This window comes from Ambystoma mexicanum, chromosome 9 (assembly GCF_040938575.1).
Source record: "Ambystoma mexicanum isolate Mex_15411 chromosome 9, UKY_AmexF1_1, whole genome shotgun sequence".
NCBI classification, from domain to species: domain Eukaryota; kingdom Metazoa; phylum Chordata; class Amphibia; order Caudata; family Ambystomatidae; genus Ambystoma; species Ambystoma mexicanum.
In genome coordinates, this window is record NC_090931.1 from 1,340,138,416 (window position 1) to 1,340,159,250 (window position 20,835).

The window sequence follows — 20,835 nt, forward strand, 5'->3', positions numbered from 1 at the left end:
CTAATGGAATTTACCGGCTTCGAGCCTTCAACATGCAGGCACGGACAGAGAAAGGGCACCCTATGTGTCTCCCTGTCTCCTGCTCTCCAAAGCTAACTGCGCAACCAATGTTTAGGAAACATGATGTACCATGCACATTCTAGGAAGGGAAAGATAATTAAACTACCGAGCCGAAATGCAAAGTGCCCTTTTCGTACAAGAAAAACACAGATAAAGATAGGCCAGGAACATCTGCTTGCACTGGGAACAGAGTGACCTCATTTCTCTGACAACAGTAAATTGTACAGACATGACGTAGATCGAGGATCCATGTGTTGCCATGGATAATGCCCATGTTACGCAGGTCGTAAACCATCTGTAATTGCAACAACCGATGCCGCTCTGAACTGTATAAAGAGGATAATTTCTCTACGCAGACGTAGCTGAAACCGAGACCGCTAGAAGCGAGAGAAAACTCTTGTTATATATTTGTTTTCGCGACTGGTGTTCTTCATTTATCTGCAGTAACTCATTTTTGGGACTTACAGCTCAGCCACCCCTCTCCAGATATTGTACGATGACAGCACAAGGATGGTGGGGATGTCGAGAATGACACTGCATATCCGCCGGGTTTAGAGTGAGGCCCATCAACACATTGAGTGGAAAGCGAGACCAACACTGGCCCAACCTCTGTGGCATAACAAACTCCTTCCCGAAATCCAGAAAATGGGGCAGTTCACGAACTGGGAGAGACCAGGCATACGCACACTTGCAGACACAGTGCAGGATGGACACCTCCTAGATTTCGAGTCTTTGAAGTGTGTTACAACCTATGGACTACTACAGGCATATACAACTTATTCCCACTATATACGCCCAATTACTTCATCTGGTCGAAGTTGCCAACTGTTCCCCTATGGAGACTAATGTTCTCCCAGAGCGCATCCTGACCAAGGTCACCTCCACGCTCTATCAGGTCCTCAACCCCTTAGGACCCGAGACCTGGCTAAGCTAAGAAAGAAATGGGACAGGGACCTGGGCCCATTGGAAACTGAAGAATGGGTGAAAGCACTGACGTTTCCTCGAGAGATAGGTATTGATGCAAAGTTACGATTGATCCAGTTAAAAATATTACACCAATCGTACTGCTCTCGAACAGCGATGGCGCAAAGGGGGTGGTGGACAAAGGGGAATGTCTCCGATGTAGAAGTGCAGAGGGCACCTTCTTCCACATGGTCTGGTATTACAATGTGCTACAGGGCTTTTGGGCGAAATGCATTAGCAAGATCTCCAAGGTTTGGGGGTCCCCGGTTCCACGGGACCCGTAACTGATACTACTGGGAATCTGGGGGAGGTTGATTTTACTAAATATGAAAAGGCATTCCTGGCGGTGGCATTGGGCGCAGGGAAGCAGCAAATGGCCGCAACTTGGGGCTCAGCTGAAAACGGAGTATAGACCTATGGTCCAACAAGGTGAACAGAAGTGCATCCCTAGAGAGACGAATCTATAAGGCTAGAGGATGCGCCACGAAATTCCAGAAAGTCTGGGGGAAATGGGAGGGTTCTTGATAATCCCCCAAAGGAGGAGGCCCGGGAACCCCACGATCTTCCACAACGGGTCAGATACCCACACCCGAGAGACTGACCCCTGGTCAGCCTGAGATACCCATGTGCTGCCGGGACATAACTCATGGTTAATACTGCTGATTGTAGATCATGTGACCTTGTTGGTTGTTTCATGCGGTTATGTACTCATAAATAAAATTAATAAACAGTTATAAAAAATCAAATAGGGTGTCACTAACCAGAAAAACAGTCCAATCTTTGTCTCTCCTTCGAAAACGAGGACGCCAGTTGGAGTCAGACCGAGGTGGTAATCATTCCCATCCCTGGCCTAGAGAAAAAGGACATTAATATATTATTTAAATCAAGAGTGTGTCACTCCTTAAAACAACAAACCAATTCAAATCAAGCTTTAAGGGAAGTATTTTGCAAGCCTGCAGCACACTGAGACAGTGATGTAGCATATTATGTTGTACATGTAAACCTTACTACCATAGCCCGTTTCCTAATGCTGAAAAAGCCATCAATGGGCCATAAACTACTTGCATAGCGGTCAAGTTTCCCCGATTCCATGCTTGACACCTTATGCCATTCCTGGATTTTCCATCGCATACTGGGAGTTGTATGCCCATACCAGGAAAATGCAAACCTACAAGTCCCAGCATGCAACGGTGAACATCAGGACTGGCTTGAGGTGCCATGCAAGGAACTGAGAATCTTGGCAGCTGTGTATTTGCTGCCAGGATCTACTGTTCTGCTTGGGTGGTCTCTTTTTCAAAAGTAAAGGCCATAGTTGGCCAGCTCCCAGATTAATCTAAATACTGAATCTGTTGGTTACATCCATGACCACCAGTCTAGCTTCAGAGCTTCCAGAAGCATGGAAACTGCTCTCCTGAACACCCTTGAAGACTTGCTCTCCAATCTGGACTCCAATCTCCCTTCTGTCCTCATTCTTCTAGATTTATCCTCTGCCTTTTACATGGTCAACCATGCCATCCTGCTCAATCGCCTGCGCGACAACCTTGGTATTACTGATCAGGCCCTTGCCTGGTTGACCTCCTTTCTCACCGACCACCTGGGGCCTTTCCTCTCTTCTATCCCTCTCGCTACTTGTGGTGTTCCCCAGGGGTCTTACCTCTCTCCCTGGGTCTTCAACCACTGGCCCCTCTTGCCACCGCATCACTATTTTCTGCTCCAATTTTCAATTATGCAAATTACACCCAGCTCTCTTTCAGGCTGCCCTCAGCCACATCTGCTGCTTCTCTCATACCAGACTGCGTGGCTGCAATTCAGGAATGGTGTGCCACCAATGATCTCTGCCTTAATGCCAGTAGGACCGAGATGTGCGTCTCTGTCTCTCTCTCAACTCCACCCTTTCCTTCTCTCCACACATCTCTGACATCTCTAAGAAGTCAAACTATCAGCTGCATCTCCTCAGGAGGTATTCCTCCTTTTCTCACTCTTTCCCCCAGAAGCTCACTGTCTCCAGAGCGCTGGTCCTCTTCCTGCCTCTACTCTTAGACCTTTAGAACTTATCCAGAACAAGACTGTGAGACTTGTCCTTGGCCTCAAGCCCAGGGATCGCATCTCTCCAGCTGTGAAATCTCTTCACTGGCTCCCCGTGGCCTCAAGGATCAAGTTCAAGACCCTATGCACTGTCCACAAGGCTTTCTGGGGCCTGGGACCGCTCTACCTCCAACTTTCTCTTCCAAAACATCTTCCTTCTCGAGCTCTCCGCTCATCCACCTCCAACTCTGAGGGTCAGATGCTTCTCCAAGCAGAGAGTTGGGAGCAGATATCTCTCCTCGGCTGGGGCCTCCCACTGGAACAGCCTCCCTGCCCCTGTCAAACTTGAGCAGAACCAGCTCCCCTGTTCCAGAAGCAACTCAAGACCTTCCTTTTGGCTTCTGCTTTTTATCTTCCTCTCCCCTGCTGATGCACCCAACTGCTCCGCACACTGTTCACCCTCTGAACTCTGACTAAGGTTCCTGCATGCCCAGTTGCCCTTGCACTACCTGCACGCTCTCCAGCGCTAAAGGATCTGTATCTGCAACCCTACAGTCCCTTCTCTCTGCACTTATGAGCCACCCACTGGCTGCACTTGCGAGTTAACTGCACTTCCCCCTTCCACTCTCCCCCCCCCGGGAACTTCTACCCTTCCCTCTTCCCCGCAAATGCGCAATCTGAATGACACAAGGCCTAGTAAGATTGTTATTTTGCCCTCCCTTTGTTTCTCCCTCCTTATCTTGTCTCACCTAGAAACACTTGTGTACAGGCGCGTTATAAATGCCATATCACACACTGTGCAAGGGGGTTGCACCTTTTGAACATGCTGTCCCATTTGTGGGGAGTCAGGTTTACAGGCTACAGAGTAGCATTATTAGTGCTGTATGTCACAAGTCTACCCTGGCAATCAGAGCTGGAACCTCTATGGCAGGCCATCAAGTGAGCAATTGCACACTGAGACGAATATTCACCAAGGTAGGATTCTGCAGGCCTCTTATTCAAAATCCTGAAGTTCAAACTTACCTTCACCACATGCATGTCTACCCCATACATTTCAAGCCACTTGGCTTTGTTTAAGTAATTTGTTTCGGCTTCTTCAGGCATCTGTCCTCTGAAAAACAGAAACCCCCTCCATGTTAAATCGTTGAAACAAAACTAGAGGGATTACAAAAATAAAAACAAAGATTCAGATGTTAGTAACCAGCTAAATACTTCCCATCATACTACTCTTGGTTTATCCATTGGCAGAAAAACTTTAAATGGATTTTACTGTGGAAGTAATGAGGAACAAAGTTGGGTTTACTGGTCTCTCCCGCCTAAATCTTTAGGATATTTAATCGTAATTTGTGCATTTTTGTTAGGGAGATTGATCTTCAGCCCTGTGGTCAAGCTCTTTAGGTGCATCTTCCTGAGTTTGGTACCGTTAGTGATTCCCTCAAGCGCACCAGGCTCTCCAGGAGGTAGTCGTGACAGCAACTAAGAGTTAAGCAAGGGTCTACTCTCAGGAAGTGAAGTGAGTTAGCAGAACCAGTGCACATTTCATTTTATAAGCATATAATCGTCACATACAAAAAAAAAAAATCACCAAACTTGTAGGTAAGAAAACATTGTAAAACAAAAGATACTACAATTTTGTAGGTAAGTTGAAACAGTTTTGATAAAAATTCTTTGAGAGTTCGGACCATCGTTGAAAATGAAATGCAGATAAAAGGTATGTATACAATTGGGGCAGTCTTGGGCGAAGAGTCAGGAAAACATTACACTCGGACCAAAATAAGCAGTTATGCAACAGAGGCAGTAGCTGTGCATGTTGGTCGGCAGCCACCTTATGGTGCAGCAGCAAGACAATGATGAAGGGAGAACCCCAAGAGACTCAGAAAGAATGATCATTGAACATTGAGAGGTAGGGGGTCCAAATGAAAGGAGCAGAAAGCTGCAGTCGTCTGTACTCAAAGAAGGGTTCCCCTGTTGTCCTCTGGTACAGGATTTGGCTTCTGAGGATGGGTCAGGTTAGGGAGGCCAAGGCAGAAAGAGTACTGAAGAAAAGTTGAAGTCACTCAGAAGAGGAGGTAGCCCGTGAAGAAAAACTCAGGTGAGTTGGGAGGTGTGGTTGCAGAAATAAAGGCAGCACATGCACCTGGAACATTCAGTCGTGGAAGATGGAACCAAATGGCTTGCCAGACATCCAGAGATTAATAATCTCTTGTCAATTTGGCACATTCTTTAGAGTCCTGGCAGTGAAGGGACACCCATACCTGGATCCAGCAATGAGGGCATGGTCAGGTGCTTCATGGAGAGGAGGCCTTTAAGCGGAGCTGTGATCCAGTTGTCCCAACCACATCAGGAGGAAGGAGTGCCACTGTGGGTTCTTCCTAGTCATCCTGGAGCAGGAGAGCTTTGCCATCAGAGTCTGCAAAGTGTCAAAGTATGCTAGTGCAGAGCTTTGGTCCTTCTGGGAGCAGTAGGCCTTCCGGAGTGCAGGTACAGAGTTCCAGTAGTAGACAAGTTGCAAGGGCAAGGGAGTGTGCTTTTATCCGCCTCTAGAGGCGGAGAGTGAAAACAGCACCCAATAACACCCCATTCAGAAGGGCAATCGGTCAACAGCAGACCATTCCTTCCAAGCACATCCATGCATTCTGGAAGTATCCCTAACAGAAAGAAACAAATCCACACTGTTTCAGACGTGCATCTGCATTAGCCAAGCATAATGGCTTTCAGGCTTAAAACAGCACTCGGTCCTGTGATACAAGCATCTAGTAGCCCAAGATGGCCATTTCCTCACACACAATAGGGACAATGAAGTTGTGTGAACCCCCCCCCAGGTCCTCAAAGGAAAACAAAGAACTTACATTTTGGTACATAGATGAGGGGTCAAAAAGGACCAGGAGAGGTAAAAATGTATTACACCCAGTGGAAGCATAATACACAAAAAGCCTATGCACATGACTAACAGAGGGCGCTCTCAGACACTATGGGGTAGCACTGCCTTAGACATCAAAAGGCCTCTGAAGGCAGAGAACACAAAAGCACAGCAACACACTCAGTCAGCGTTGGGGAGAATTTTGCACAACCCTTGGTGAGGGCTACGTAATCATATAACCTAATGTTGAACAGGGTCTCACCCAAAAGGAAAGACCAGACTACAATGGTAGCTGAAATAGAGCAGTCAGGCTCAACGTTGGGAGGAAAGAATGTTGGCTGGGAGATCAAATTAATGTCAACAGACACCACAAACCTATACACCACACTAGTATACTGAAAATGTGACATGCATTACTTACTGTAATTGTATTTCTGATGCTGGTATCCGTTTAGATGCACATGCTTTGCATAGGTTGACATCTAGTGGTAGGTGCAGAGTATTGCATGGCTTGTTTTCGAAGTTCGAAAAGGGTCGCTGACTGGGCGTGTTCGTAATACTATCCCTTGTGTGATTTACTGTACCCATGGTCCTCCATTCGTCTGGTCCATCAGATTGTTTTGTTTCTGACATAAGGGAGCATGAAGTGTATGCATGTGTACAGGTGAGTGAGGAAAGGTGCAAGTTGTATATGTGCCTTAAACCTCAAAAGGGCAGGAAGGGTGGGCACACACCAATCTAAGCAGATACAAGCATAAGAAATATGATTACGGTGAGTAATGTATGTCTTCTGAGGCTTGTGGATCTGCTTAGAATCACATGCTTTGCAGAGACTAGCGAGTAGCGGAACAGTGGACGTTTAGGAATAAAACATCCACTCCAGACACTCACCTCTCCCATCACTATGCTCACTCTCTACTCTATACCAACACACAATAGAGCGCAGCTACACCCCTCGATCAATTTTGGCCTAGCTGCTCACATACAAATAATACTCAATGAAATACCCCACGAAACAGCAGCCTAGCTGCACACAAGCATCCCACACAGGCCAAAGGCCACCAGAATGCAGTCTCGGACACCAACCTCCAGACTACACACATTCAACTGATATCTCAATACCACCACACCTAATGTTACGATGCAGCTACCATCAGGCAATCACATCAGTTGCTCACATACTGAGTGCACCCAAGCACTCTAGGATACCCTACTCTCTCGACTGACCTGGACTATGGTCCCCAAGGCCATTCAACCCAGAAGGGCTTTGAGGTCATACCAATGATATATAGAACGCTATATAAATGCCAAATAACATAACAGTAGTACCTGGAGAAGGTGGTGGGTTGTTTGAAGGAACAGCAGCAAAATGATGTCTCAAAACTGCTTGACACACTTGTGAGTCACCTTTTGAATGAGTATGTAAGCAGAAGTGTTAAAGCTCCAAGAAACTTTTAATTGACTGGGAACGAGACTTGATTTTTCTCGATTGAGAATCCTAATTGGAACAGTAGATTGATAGGTTCTTGGGTGTTCCAAAGATACACCTATGGTGTCTCCTGTTATTAGCCAGTCGTCTAGATAAGGGTACACTGGAATTGACTGTCTGCGCAGGTGGACTGCCACCACTGCGAGTACTTTTGTGAATACCAGTGTCACTTACGCTATGCCGAAGGGAAGCACTTTGAATTGGTATGGAGTTAGTACTACTTTGAACCTTAGGTATTTTCTGTGCGCTGGCTACATTGAAATATTAAAGTAAGCATCTTTCATGTCCAATGTTGCCATGTAATGCCCTTGCTCCAGAAGTGGAATTACTTCCTGCAGTGTTGTCATCCTGAATTTTTCCAGCTTGACATATGTGTCTGCAGGACACAGGTCTAACACGGGGTGCATGGTTAAATCCTTTTGGGGACAAGGAAGTAAATCTGAATAAATACCCTCATTTACCTCTAGAAATGGAACCAGCTCTATGGCTCCTTACACCAACAATGTTAATATCTATGCTTGTAGACTTAACTGATGCTCTCGCAACATTTTCCTTGATCTTGGCGGATGGTGGAGAGTTCTTTGGAGGAATTCTATTGAATACCCTTTGGTTACTGTTATATGATAAGTCATTTATAATGAGCCTGTACACGTTTCTAGGTCCAATAAGTCAAGGGAGGGTACACAGGGAGGACAAGACAACAATTTTACTAGGCCTTGTGTCATTCAGATCGTGCAAATGAGGAACGCAAAGTACAGGGGAAGGGCGGGAAATCCATGGGGGGAGTGCAATTAGAGCAGCATTTCTCAGAGTAAGTGCAAAACCACTTGTCTGATGTTATACTCCCCTACGCCCCCCATGCGTGGAGGTGAGGAAGAGCGATACAATCCACTACTGAAGAAGCATGGGAGGGGACCTGCACTTATAAGTCATTCGCTGGAGTGGGCAGCAAAGCCTCTATTGGTTGTACTCCTGCCCCGACCTTTGCCTTGTCGGAACTCTCGATGTTGGGAGGTTTGAAAGGTGGAATACGGTCCCTTTTCATTTAAAGTGTCCACAAAATCTGTGTGCTCTACAGTTTCTTGGGTTTGGATCTTAAAATGATCTGGTGTTTTTGGAAGTAGGTCATTGAACAGAAGCTGGTTGTCAAGAGGGGATGTGTGTCCAGGTTCGGTAGTATTGTCCACAGATGGTAAAATAGATACATCTGCGTGATCTGGGTCATGTAGGTCATAACTGGTAGGGTCATTAGGGTCATCATACCAGTTTCCCTGGTCATCACCCTGGCATAGATTATCATATACTGGTCTATGGAACTGTGAAGGAGCGCTTGGAAAGAGGAACGTTATTTTCTTCCTGCCACTTACTACAGCAGCACTGCGAGCTGTGTGTGCTCTTGCTGCTCACCGCATCGCTTCCTGGAGGAGGCGGGTACTGTTGCGGTCACGTGACATCACGTGACATTCATCTCCGGCATTAATTCCAGGCATAGCCGCCCGTGTGGTGTGTTTTATGGAACTGTGAAGGAGCGCTTGGAAAGAGGAACGTTATTTTCTTCCTGCCACTTACTACAGCAGCACTGCGAGCTGTGTGTGCTCTTGCTGCTCACCGCATCGCTTCCTGGAGGAGGCGGGTACTGTTGCGGTCACGTGACATCACGTGACATTCATCTCCGGCATTAATTCCAGGCATAGCCGCCCGTGTGGTGTGTTTTATGGAACTGTGAAGGAGCGCTTGGAAAGAGGAACGTTATTTTCTTCCTGCCACTTACTACAGCAGCACTGCGAGCTGTGTGTGCTCTTGCTGCTCACCGCATCGCTTCCTGGAGGAGGCGGGTACTGTTGCGGTCACGTGACATCACGTGACATTCATCTCCGGCATTAATTCCAGGCATAACCGCCCTTGTGGCGCTAAGCCCTGGAGGCAGTAAGGGCTGGAGCCGCTGTTTTGCTGTTTGGCTGGGACCTGGGCAACTGGCATGTGTTAAGTGTTTGAGAAGTTTTGTTGTTTGTTAGCATACATTGTAAAATTGGTAGCTCAACCAAGAAGGCTGTCATATTTCGCTTTTTAACTCCCTGATTTAATATCAGGTAAGGTGCTTTATTTTTAAGTGCATATTTTGTAATAATTATTTTAAAATTTGGCGCACCTTCTTATCACAATGGCTAATGGCCTGCGAAGTGGACGTTGCACTGAGGCAATAACTAACATCCTAACATCTTCCAGTATTGACTCCATGATATGTAAAGGTCGAACCTCATATTGTGAAGCACCATTAATGGATAGGGTAGACGAAAATATTTCTATCGTTCCTGAGGCTTGTTTAGACATTGGCAACCGCTCTACTCATGCAGTTCAAGTGCATGCTACTTCCTCTGTTTGTACATATGTTCCTACTAATGTTGAGGAAAATGAGTTTGTAGATGTAAATATGAGCGATAGTATGATTCGATTAGATTCCTGTACCCCTACTAAAGTGCAGTTTAGCACCACCTTGCAGAAGATGGCTGCATTAAATGCACAAGTTAACCAAACTATTAGTATGATGACTCCATTAGTATTCGGTACAACTAACTTGGGTCTCATAGGAAATACTAATAGGAGCAATCTTACTAAAATAGATGATGATGCAACAGATGAGGTACCAATTGGAACAATCCCACGCACACTTTTATTCTCGCCTGTTAAATCTAATACTTCTAATAAATCACCAATTGACGATTTTGGAGTAGATATGAATAGTGCGCGTGGGGCTGAAAACCAATCCCCAACCCCTCTACCGGTGATTACCAAAATTCTAGATCTCCTCGATAAGGGTCATGAGCTTACTCATCTTGAATTAAAAGAAATTAAAGCCATTTTACATTATTTGTGCTCCAAAATGGATAAAATTGAGGGGTTTATCACTGCAGTTGAGACCCTAAGATCCATCCAATCTGAAATTAGTGGATTAGGTCATAGTAACGATGAGGCAAGGGGGCACGACATATGTGTAAATAGTTTGAAACAGTGCAATCAGATCGCACTAACTGATTCTATGAAATGTAAGTGCGACAATGATTTTAAAGAAATCAAGGCATCAGTCGATGCACTGCATTTCACTATCACAACTCACTTTTCCAAAATGGAACCTTTAACGCAGTCCCCTGATAGTCCATCCGCTTTAATTGAAGAAATGGAATTACAAAATAAAACAGAGACTGAACATTACGCTATAGATGAACCCCTCACTTTTATGTCACGTCGAGTTAAAAAAAATCACCTGCGAGTTGTTAAGAGATACGCTAAGCGTAGGAAAGATGCACTGTCCCACAAGAAAGATGGACGTGGAAAGGATAACTATCCTGTTTCTAGTACAGATTTAATCGATGAAGAACATATTGACGTAGAACAACTGTCCAAAGAAAGCCAAGCTGCTCTTACTCCTGTTATCAATTTATCGGAGGTAGCAAGTCAAAATGGTATAATTACCAAGGCACTAATTATGGGTGCTGCTCCTCCCTTAACTGATAATCTTAAGTCTGGCACTATTCATTCAGTAAAGAGTCCATCTGAGGAAATTACGAATTCAAAACCTCTGATTAAATCAAAATTATGCGAAAGGTCTTTAAAGGTGTTGGAAAATCAGGACAATGGATGTGTTACAACTTTAACTGAACCTATTATTGGCTCCGTAGTAAAAAGCAACTTAAGGGACTTTTTCCCGACTATAGGGAGATGTCGTACGATGAAAAATAACATTATTCACCGGGGCTCTCAGGGTAGCGATAATTCGATTTCACTAATCAAGAAAACCTATAGTGAAGCATGTTCGAGGAATACGACTATCGAACCCTTTGTGGACATTATTTCCAAACAGCCCAAAAATAAATCCGTAGTTGCTGTAAATGGTATTGGTAAAATGGGGAAGGTCGAAGTAGATGAAATAACTAATATCATTGAAGAGGAGGAGAACATGACTAAGTCGCCAATGGTACGGGGAAAAAATCTACATTGGTTGAGGCATTGGCCATGTGTCATAAAGAAAGTTCTAAGTCTAGTGGCTTCGATCAAATTGGAGCAATTGGTAATGTAATGACTCCAAACTGTATATCTATTCATGGCCCTGCGCAAAGCAGATCACTACCACAAAATATGAATACCAATCCTTTCCTGTATAAAAATGACAAATCCTCTGTAGTTCTGAGTAAAACCTCCTATGTGGATAATCCGAACATAAACAACTATAGTAAGATCTCACTTAAACAACCTAATAATCTATCAATCAATACTGATGTGGAAGTAGTAACTCCATCTGTCTCAGTGTTGATTCCAGATAGGTCCTTGCAGTCAAATGAGATAAAGGAATATATTATAGGATTTGAAGGTAATGCTGCAGCACTGGTTGATAAACGTATTAATCGTTCATTTATCTTCTCCATTTTCTCAAAAATACCTCAATTGAGAATGGTGAAATCTAATGATATCACTAGAGTCTCCCTGGCAAGAATCAATAACTTCAGGGCTCTATGTTATCTCACTTCTGAGGCAGTAATGAAATGTATTTGGTTCAATCGGGAGGAAATAAAAAGAGAAGGTTTGGTTTTACTTACCTTCGGATCTGAGGACGATGCTGCTCTTTTCTTAGATCCACCAAAGGTGCTTGATGGAAATTGTACTGATCTGGTATTGCCCAATGTTAAAACTACCATGAGCTCAGAACTTGATTTGGCTGAGATTTTGAAAGCTGTAGCTCAAACAAATGGCCTTCCTTGGCTGGAACCTTTGCTTTTGGCCATTTTGTCCTCTAAAACTACCTTATTACCTATAAAATCAGTTCCATAGCTATCGAATCACAAAGAACTTAAAATCATATCTTGGAATTCATGTGGTTTTGTGAATTTAATAAACTGGCATCTTAACGTTATTGATGTTGAAGGACCCATGATAATCATAATCCAAGAGACGATGAAAACTGAACCTTTACTTATCCCTGGGTACATTACTTTTAACTCATTAGCCAAGAAACATTTATTAGGCCGCCCATCCGGGGGCTTATCGATTGCAATAAATACCTCACTTATAGTTCAATCTAATGTATTTTGGACTTCTCTGAGTTTATTAGGGGTTCATCTTGACATACCCTCAATTAGATATTCATCATTAATAGTCATTTCACTATATTGGAATCCTGCCAATTTAACTATCGATGAGATGCTGGACGATCTTGAAGCATGTTTAGAATTTTCCGCTAGTATGTATCAGAAGTACGAGATCATTCTTGGTGGTGATTTTAACTGTGACTGTAGAAATGCGACTGAAAATAGCCTACCTAAATCCATAACCTTAGCAGGCATTAGAGGAGCTAAGTTCAGAGAACTCCTAACTGACTGGGATATGGATCTTTTGGTGACACATGATATGAAATCCAAAATTACATGGGAAAGAGGAGTCAAAAACTCAATGATAGATTTTATCTTTGTATCTCGCAATCTTATAGCTTACATGGCTCCATTAGTAATAGATCCTATACTGTTTGGTGACCAAGCTCAACTTATAACATCATTGAAATTGAAATGTCACTCGTTAGGAGCAAATTATTCACTAACAGCAGTAGAAATTGATCGCCCACAGCATTCAATCAGGTGGAACAAGGGCCTGTGCGATCAGATTGTCAAACATATATCGCGAGAAACATTGCGAGTTAATCAATACGGTGTTGATTTAAGAATAAAACTATCTGATAAGGAGTACTCCAAAATAATTGACACCGTATTGCTTAAATTTTGCAAAAAACGCAGTAGTGCGAAACATATTCATGTTTATGATCAGAAATGTAAATTGTTGAAAAGGGAAAAAAATAAAGCCCTTAGACAACTGAAATTTAACGAATTGAGTATTGAAAGAATCAGGGAAAGGCGGAATCAAATCATGTCTCAGTATAAACAAAATTTAAGGTTTGCCCGGATCTCAAGACATAACGAGGAGAATTGTACTCTAATTCGTGCCATTACATTGTATGATACTCGAGTAATATGGCGTACTTTAAAAGCCAACTCTAAAAATGCTGTGTTACCTATGCCGAATTGCATTTCTGATCAGACATGGCAGATGTATATAACTGCCAAATACCAATTGCCTGATAAGTTTTATTCTCTTCCTGACATATTGCTAGACCTTACTAAGATCCCTCGGTTTAATTGGAGTACTAGTGATATAATTTGGGCGATTTCGAGGTTGTCGTACTCTAAGGCTCCAGGACCGGATGGGCTCCCCCCTTGTCTTTATAAAGCAGATCCTGTTATGTGGGCAGAAATTATAAGTATTAAATTTGAAACCATCTTCAATTCTGGGGAAATTCCACCATCTTGGTTAACTGCAAATATAGTCCCCATATTCAAGAGGGGTGACCCTTCCCGCCCTGAAAACTATCGCCCGATTTCCCTAATCGATACTGAGGCTAAAATCTTTGCGATTTTACTTCTTTACGACTTGGAGAGAATCATTGATATTTAGAATAAAGACCCTTGGTCTCAAACGGGTTTCAGAAAGAATATGAGTACTATTTTAAACGCATTTATCCTTGCGCATGTTATTGCGGGTGCAAAAAATAAGAATACGAATCCAGTATATATTGCAATGATTGACATGAGTGCGGCCTTTGATAATGTTGTCCGCAACCTGCTGTGGATGAAAATGTTGGCCTTTGGAATTCCAAATGACATAATGTATTGGATTATGAAACTACACACCAAAACAACTTATAGAATAAAAATATCACAGGAGGGAGGTACTACAGCTCCAATAGGAACAGCATTGGGTTTGAAACAGGGCTGCAACCTTGCAGCAACCCTGTTCAATTTATATATGGCGGATCTGGATAAGAACTGGGAAAAAATGAACATGTTTTCTGTGAAGGTTGGGAGCATATCTCTGCAATGGATTGCCTTCGCAGATGATATTATCTTGTTTGACCCTACTCCTGCAGGTTTACAAATGAAATTAACTCTCTTTGAGGAATTTGCAAAGGATCACAACTTGACTCCTAACCCGGCAAAGACTGCCATTATGAAATTTGGAGTAAAGCAGAAAAAGGGCAGATTTAGATGGCATATTATGGATAGTCAGATATTTTGCATTAACAATGCTATTTATTTGGGGTATCATCTTTCTGATCAGAACTCCATCAAAGCATGGACAGATATTATTAAATGCAAAACCAGACCACTCCTCTCACAAATGAAAAAGATTTATACCCGTTTTTGCAAATTTTCTTTAACTCCGCTAATTGAATTTATGTCCTTGAAAACTGAGTGTGTCATTCTTTATGCGCTGGATATTTGTTTGTGTGATATGTCTAATATGTTGGATTGTTTACAAGGCTCACTTTTAAAAGCAGCAATGTTTTTGCCAATGTCCATTCCGAATGCCATCATCCGACATGAATTGGGGTTGGTTGCATTATCGTTTAGATGGAAATGGAGACAGTTATCTCACTTTTCCAAAATGAATTATCCACCGATTAATTCATTATATATGGACTTGAATAAGATGTTGGGTATCCACTGTCCTATTTCCTTTTATAACCATCAACTAAAAATGCAACAACTTTTAAGTGAAGTCAACATCACAGTGAATGATGTTTATCTCCGCCCTGGTTATGCTAAAAAAAAACTCTTTGAATTAGATTGGTGTGCAACTATTGATCGGATTAGGACATATAATTCTTATGAAGAATATGGTGCCTATGTTAAGCAGCGCATTCCCCGCTATGCACATATCACTTTATTTCCCTGTGAAATTACCAGGAAGGCGTATATTCGATTTAGATTTAATCTCTATCATACGAGAGATAGAATTAAGAATTGGCAAACAAATGCCATCACATTTGCTGCGGGATGCAGATTCGATGAATGCAGCGAACCATATGAAACATTGAAGCATCTCGTACTCTATTGTCCGCATTTTAAAAAAATGCGCACAGCAAGACTCATGAAATTTGTTGATATAGAGTTTGAAGATTGCCTTGAGTTTTTATGGTCTCATTTGATGCAAGGAGCTCACAATCGCCTAATTTTTGAACTAGTAAGCTTCTGTAAGCATATAGAAAAGGAACTTATTTTGAGTGGAGTATGAAATGCTTAGATGGTAAACTGTTTAGTCTATCTTCTTTTGCACCTGCACTTTAAATTGTATTTTAGAGTATTGTGTATTGATGTAATTTTATATGTTTCAAAACCTTTTTTACATGGATTTAATATGTTTGTTTTGCAAAGGTTCTACTCGAATTTATTCCTGTAATTGAACTAAATGCAAATAAAAAAAATAAAAAAAAAAAAAAAAAACATACTGGTCTTCATAGATGTCTTGTTCTTGATAATAGCTTTGATAATCCTGGAATAAGCCTTGAGACTGCTTATTGACTTCAATGACACCAGGTCTTGGGGATGGTTTTAAGTTGCTTACCTGCAACTATTGTTCTACAGCATGAGTCTGGCATGGATTCACATGCTCATGAATATTCCCTGCCGTCAGGTTGGGAATCCTCTGTAAAAGAAAAAATTGTTTCACTTTCACTTTATAACTGCATTTCTCCTCTAAACCAATCACTGTCCTCTGGGACATACTGCCCCAATCCAATGACAGTCCTCTCCCCAAGCCCCTCCTCTGTCAGTCATCTTCAAATTTGGTATACACCTATAGTGGCAGTATGACCAAGAAGAGCCGCAGCTGGGCCGGAGGGAGGGTTCACATGTAGATCCATGCCAGACCCATGCTGGAGAACAATAGTTACAGGTAAGTAACAAACCTTCTCCAGCATAGAGTCTGGTTTGGATGTACATGATCATGAATAACGAATACACAGCAGTACACAGCACACAACCATGGGTGGTGGCAAGGCTCAACAGAAGCAATTAACACCTACCCCTGGAACAGGCTCACCTCAAGCAAACAGATTGTGTAGCACTGCTTGGCCGATTCTGGACTCCTCCCCGGAATCCCAGTTGATGCAGTAGAATTTCACGAAGGTATGCGTGGCACTGAACGTCGCAGCCCTGCAAATGTCCAGCAGGGGCACAACAGAAAGTAACGCTGTTGTTGCAGCGATCGCTCTGATGGAGTGGGCTCTCGGACAGTCCGGCGGGGGCCATTTCGCCAGCCGATGATCGTGCATGATGCAGCCGAAGAGCCATCTTCAGATGGAGGCCTTGGACAAGGCCTTCCCATGGTTCAACATTTTAGAAGTCTTCCCAAAGCTCTTCATGCGTGACCTATATAGGTTCAGAGCACGAGCAACGTCATGCAGGGCCCTCTCTGCCGGCAACAAAAGTTTTGGGAAGAAAACAGGCAAAACCAAAGGCTCGTTGAGGTGGCATTTTGAAAGAACCTTCAACATGAAAGAGGTGTGTGTATACAGTACCACCCTCGACTCATGGAAAGTCGGATCCGGTTGCTTACCAGATAGGGCCTGGATCTCACCCAGACATCTGTCAGAAGTGATAGCCACGAAGAAAGCAGTTTTCCACGAGAGAAACTTGAGCCGGCCCGATGCATAGGTTCGAAAGGTGTCCCCATGAGCCTTGTTAGAACCACAAGTTCCCATGTAGGGATGGGATCCTTCACTGGCAGGAAAGATTAGAAAAGCCCTTTGAGGAATTCCTTGACTAGGGTGTGGGACCACAGTGAGGATCTTCCCGGATCCCGGGTGTAGCGAGAGATGGCCTCCAGGTGTACCTTGATGGATGCGTGAGCCAGCCCAACTCTTGCCAAGGACAGTAAGTATGGAAGGATCTGTGGAGCCGTGACCCTCAGAGGGGTAATCCTCTGACCGGCTCAACGTAGCAAAACGCGTGCACTTATGACCATAGCACTTTAGAGTTGACGATGCCCTGGCCTTGGCGAGGACTTCCTTGCAGTCCGCTGTGGCTCATAACCTCCAAACTGTAAGGCTGCAGGAGCCATGCCTTCAGGTTCAGTGATCCTGGGTCGTGACGAGGGATAGCTCATTCCTCTCTGGTGAGCAAATCCAGAAGTACCGGCAACTTGACTGGCGGTTACGCCGACAGGCTGAGCAGGTCCGAATACCAGAGATGTCTCGGACACGCAGGGGCGATGAGTATCATCTTGCAAAGACGCTGTCCGAGTGGGTTGATAACACGTAGCAGGAGAGGAAACTGCGGAAAATCGCACAGAAACAGGCCTTCCCACAGGAAGGAGAACACGACCCCCAAGCTCTTTGGTTTATGAAATGTGCTGACAAACATCTGGCATTTAGAGTTCGCTGCAGTGGTGAAATAACAGTTTCTCATCATAGTGACTACCTTACTCCTAGTCCATAGTCCCCTTTCCTCAATACTTTTGGACATTCCGTCCATCGAAACGGGACCGGAGCACTTTTGAAGCATCAAATATAACCTTTTTGTCCTATTTCTATGCGGGGGCCCCCACACATTGCAGTGGCCCCACCTTCCTGGGCTCCGTCATGCGCATCGCCCTTCATTCCTTTTCTATCGCCGAAGTCGAAGGACCATTAGCAAAATAGAGGATACTTTTTTTTAGAGGGGACAGGCGGGCGTATGGAGGAAACGGGACTATGGACTAGGAGTAAGGAAGTCACTACGGTGAGCAACTTTGTTATAGTCCTACATCCCTGTCCCCTTTCCTTCATACTTTTGGGAGATTCCCAAGCACTGACCAGAGAAAACGGGAGGATGGACATTTTCAATACTGGAATAGGTTCTTAAGAACTGCCTGGCCGAACTGGGCATCAGCCCACTTCAAGACAATCGTGTCTGCAAAAAGCTGAGGGAGCAGCCCATAGCATCATTGGCTATGCACTCCCAAGGAACATATTTCTAGAAGGCAAAAGCAGCCGCTTTGCTACGGTGCAAATGCGCATGAAAGTCCCTTGGGGGCTGGAGGCCTTGAATTGTATAAGCTTCCGAGATGCATGAAGCGATCCAGTGTGAGATAGGCGCTTTTAAAGCCGGGTTCCCTTTTGGGTCACCGAAAGTAACAGAGTTGTGAAGAATTTCTGAGTCACTTGTTCTGTTGAGGTAAAACTTCAGCGCTCATCTGACATTTAGGTTATGCAGAACCCTCTCTTCATCCGAGACAGGGTTCGGAAAGAAAATCTGTTAGGATATCGATTGATTTATGTGGAACAGACCATTTTTGGATGGAAAGAAAGAGTGAGAAGCACATTATCCATGTGGAAAGTTAAGAACGGATATTCGACAAAGAGAGCTTGAAGCTCACGTATTCTACTCAGAGATGTTACCGCAATCAAGAAGGCCACTTCCAAGAAAGAAACTTGAGCTTGGTAGTGGCCATTGGTTCAAATGGCTTATGATCCAGATCCCATTTAGGGTGAGGAGCCCTGCCCGGCGGAAAGAGGTGAAGACCACCTGCGAAATGCCTCTATTACTGGGTTTTCCAGAGAAAAAGAGCAACTGTCTGTAGACAGATGAGCAGCAATGGCCGATAGATATGTTCTGCATGATAAGACTTGGATGCCAAAGGCTGCAAGGTCTGATATAAAGGACAAGACACAGTCAATAGAAGCCTGCAGAGGATCTAGGTGTTTAGCTAGACACCAATTACAAAAATGAAGCCATTTACTTTTGTACTGAGCACTTGTAGAAAGCTTGTGTGCCGCCTGTATTATGCACATATCCTCGGAAAGGTTAAACCGCACTAAGAACTTGAACACTGGTACCAGGCCGCCAAGCTGAAGGATTGTGGGGAGGGATGCCACACCTGGTAATTGCTCTGGTGGAGAAGGTCGGGAATCTGCAGCAACCTGATCGAGTTGCATATTGATAGGTGCTGCAGCTCTGAAAAACCAGAACCTGGCTGGCCACCAAGGAGCTTTGAAGAGTAGAGTGCAGTTGGAGGCACTCCTGTGCTCCCAGAGCAACAGATGAATCAACGGAAAAGGCAGGAAGGCATAAGCCTTCATGTTGTCCCAAGGAATCTCGAGGGCATCCCCCAAGGCAGATGCTCAGTAACCGTCCCTGGAAGCATAGAATGGTAGGTTCCTGTTGGTTGCAGTCGCAGAGAGGTCCACCATTGAAGAACCCCATTGCTGGAAAAGCTTGCTAAGAACATTGCTGTTCATTTCTCACTCTTAATTCGCCACAGACTGGCGGCTCAGGGAGTCTGCCGCAACACTGATCTGACCCGGAATGTGCACGGACTGTAGCCAGACGGTGTGCTGGACTGCCCAATTCCAAATCTGGATAGCTAAATCCACCAGAGGCAGAGCCCTGGTGCCCGCCTGCTTGTTGATGTACAACATAGCTACAGAATTGTCCACGCAAATCTGCACCACTCTGTTATAACAAAGGGCTTGAAAGCTTTCAATGCCACAAAAACTGCAAGGAGTTATATGTAGTTGATAAGACTTTCTGTCCTGGGGCATCCATAGATCGTGCACATCGAGGTGACCCAACGTCGCTCCCCACCCTAGGAGGGAGGAGTCTGCAGTAACCGTAATCTATGGGAAGGGCTCCTGGAAGGAGGTCCCAACTGAAAGGTTGCTGGAGGTTGAGGCACCACTGAAGATCCGCCGTCATGAAGGAGGTTATCGGAATCATTTTGGAATCCAGGTCCACGGCTTGGGACCAGCAGCTCCGAAGCGTTAGCTGTGCGCACCTCATTTACAGTCTCTCAAGTGCTAGGGTTAAAACGCATGAAGCCATCAGGCCGAGGAGTCTCAGGAACCACCAGGCCGACATGTGGGAGGAGTTAAGGAAAAGAGGCACGCGGCTATTCTGTCTTCCGAAAGGAAAACTGTCGCAGACCGTATCCAAACGGAAACCTAGAAAACTCAAGTCTTTAGCAACTGTCAGACTATTTCCACCAGTTCTTCGACAGCCCCAATTGGAACAGGAGCTGGAGGAATGACTGAAGATTGGCTGTTAGAGACCGTGGACAAAGACTCTGCAGAAGCCAATCGTCCAAATATGGAAAGGTAATGGACTCCCGTGCAGTGTGAGGAATGCTGTGATATTTGCCATCATCTTCATGAAGACACGCAGTGCCGAGCTGAGAGCAAACAGCAGCACTCGATATTGGAAGTGTTCCGTTCCCACGGAAAACCGAAGGTATATCTGATGTGGGCCCCAGATCAGGATATGCATGTAATCGTCCTGAAGATCTACAACACTGAGCCAATCACCCTTCCAGAGAGAGGACCTTATCTGGATGGGTGTGATCATTTGAGTTTCTCTTAGGGTAGGAAAAGATTGAAGTTGGAGAGGTTGAGGATATTGCGCAGGCCAGCCTGGGTGGGTTTGGGCACTGTAAACAGACTGGAATAATAGCGCTCCCCTTTCTATCGCAAGGGAACAGGTTCCAATGCTCTGAGGTTCAGAGGTTTTTGTACATCGGCTCTGAGGGACGGAGACCCAGTCTGCTGAAGAGGAGGGTGAAACGCTGGGGTATGAGGGAGGGG

General features: G+C 44.5%; 1 protein-coding gene across 2 annotated transcripts in view; it reads right to left on the minus strand.

Moving 5' to 3' along the window:
• The window catches only part of EPB41L5 (erythrocyte membrane protein band 4.1 like 5), a 1,765,041-nt gene that overhangs the window by 1,020,559 nt on the left and 723,647 nt on the right, over positions 1–20,835 (minus strand). For both annotated transcript variants that reach the window (XM_069616748.1, XM_069616747.1), the window contains exons 9-10: positions 4,072–4,159; positions 1,785–1,873 (exon numbers count right to left, since the gene is read on the minus strand). In XM_069616748.1, the coding sequence (XP_069472849.1) occupies positions 1,785–1,873; positions 4,072–4,159 (177 nt within the window). The remainder of the gene's footprint in view (positions 1–1,784; positions 1,874–4,071; positions 4,160–20,835) is intronic.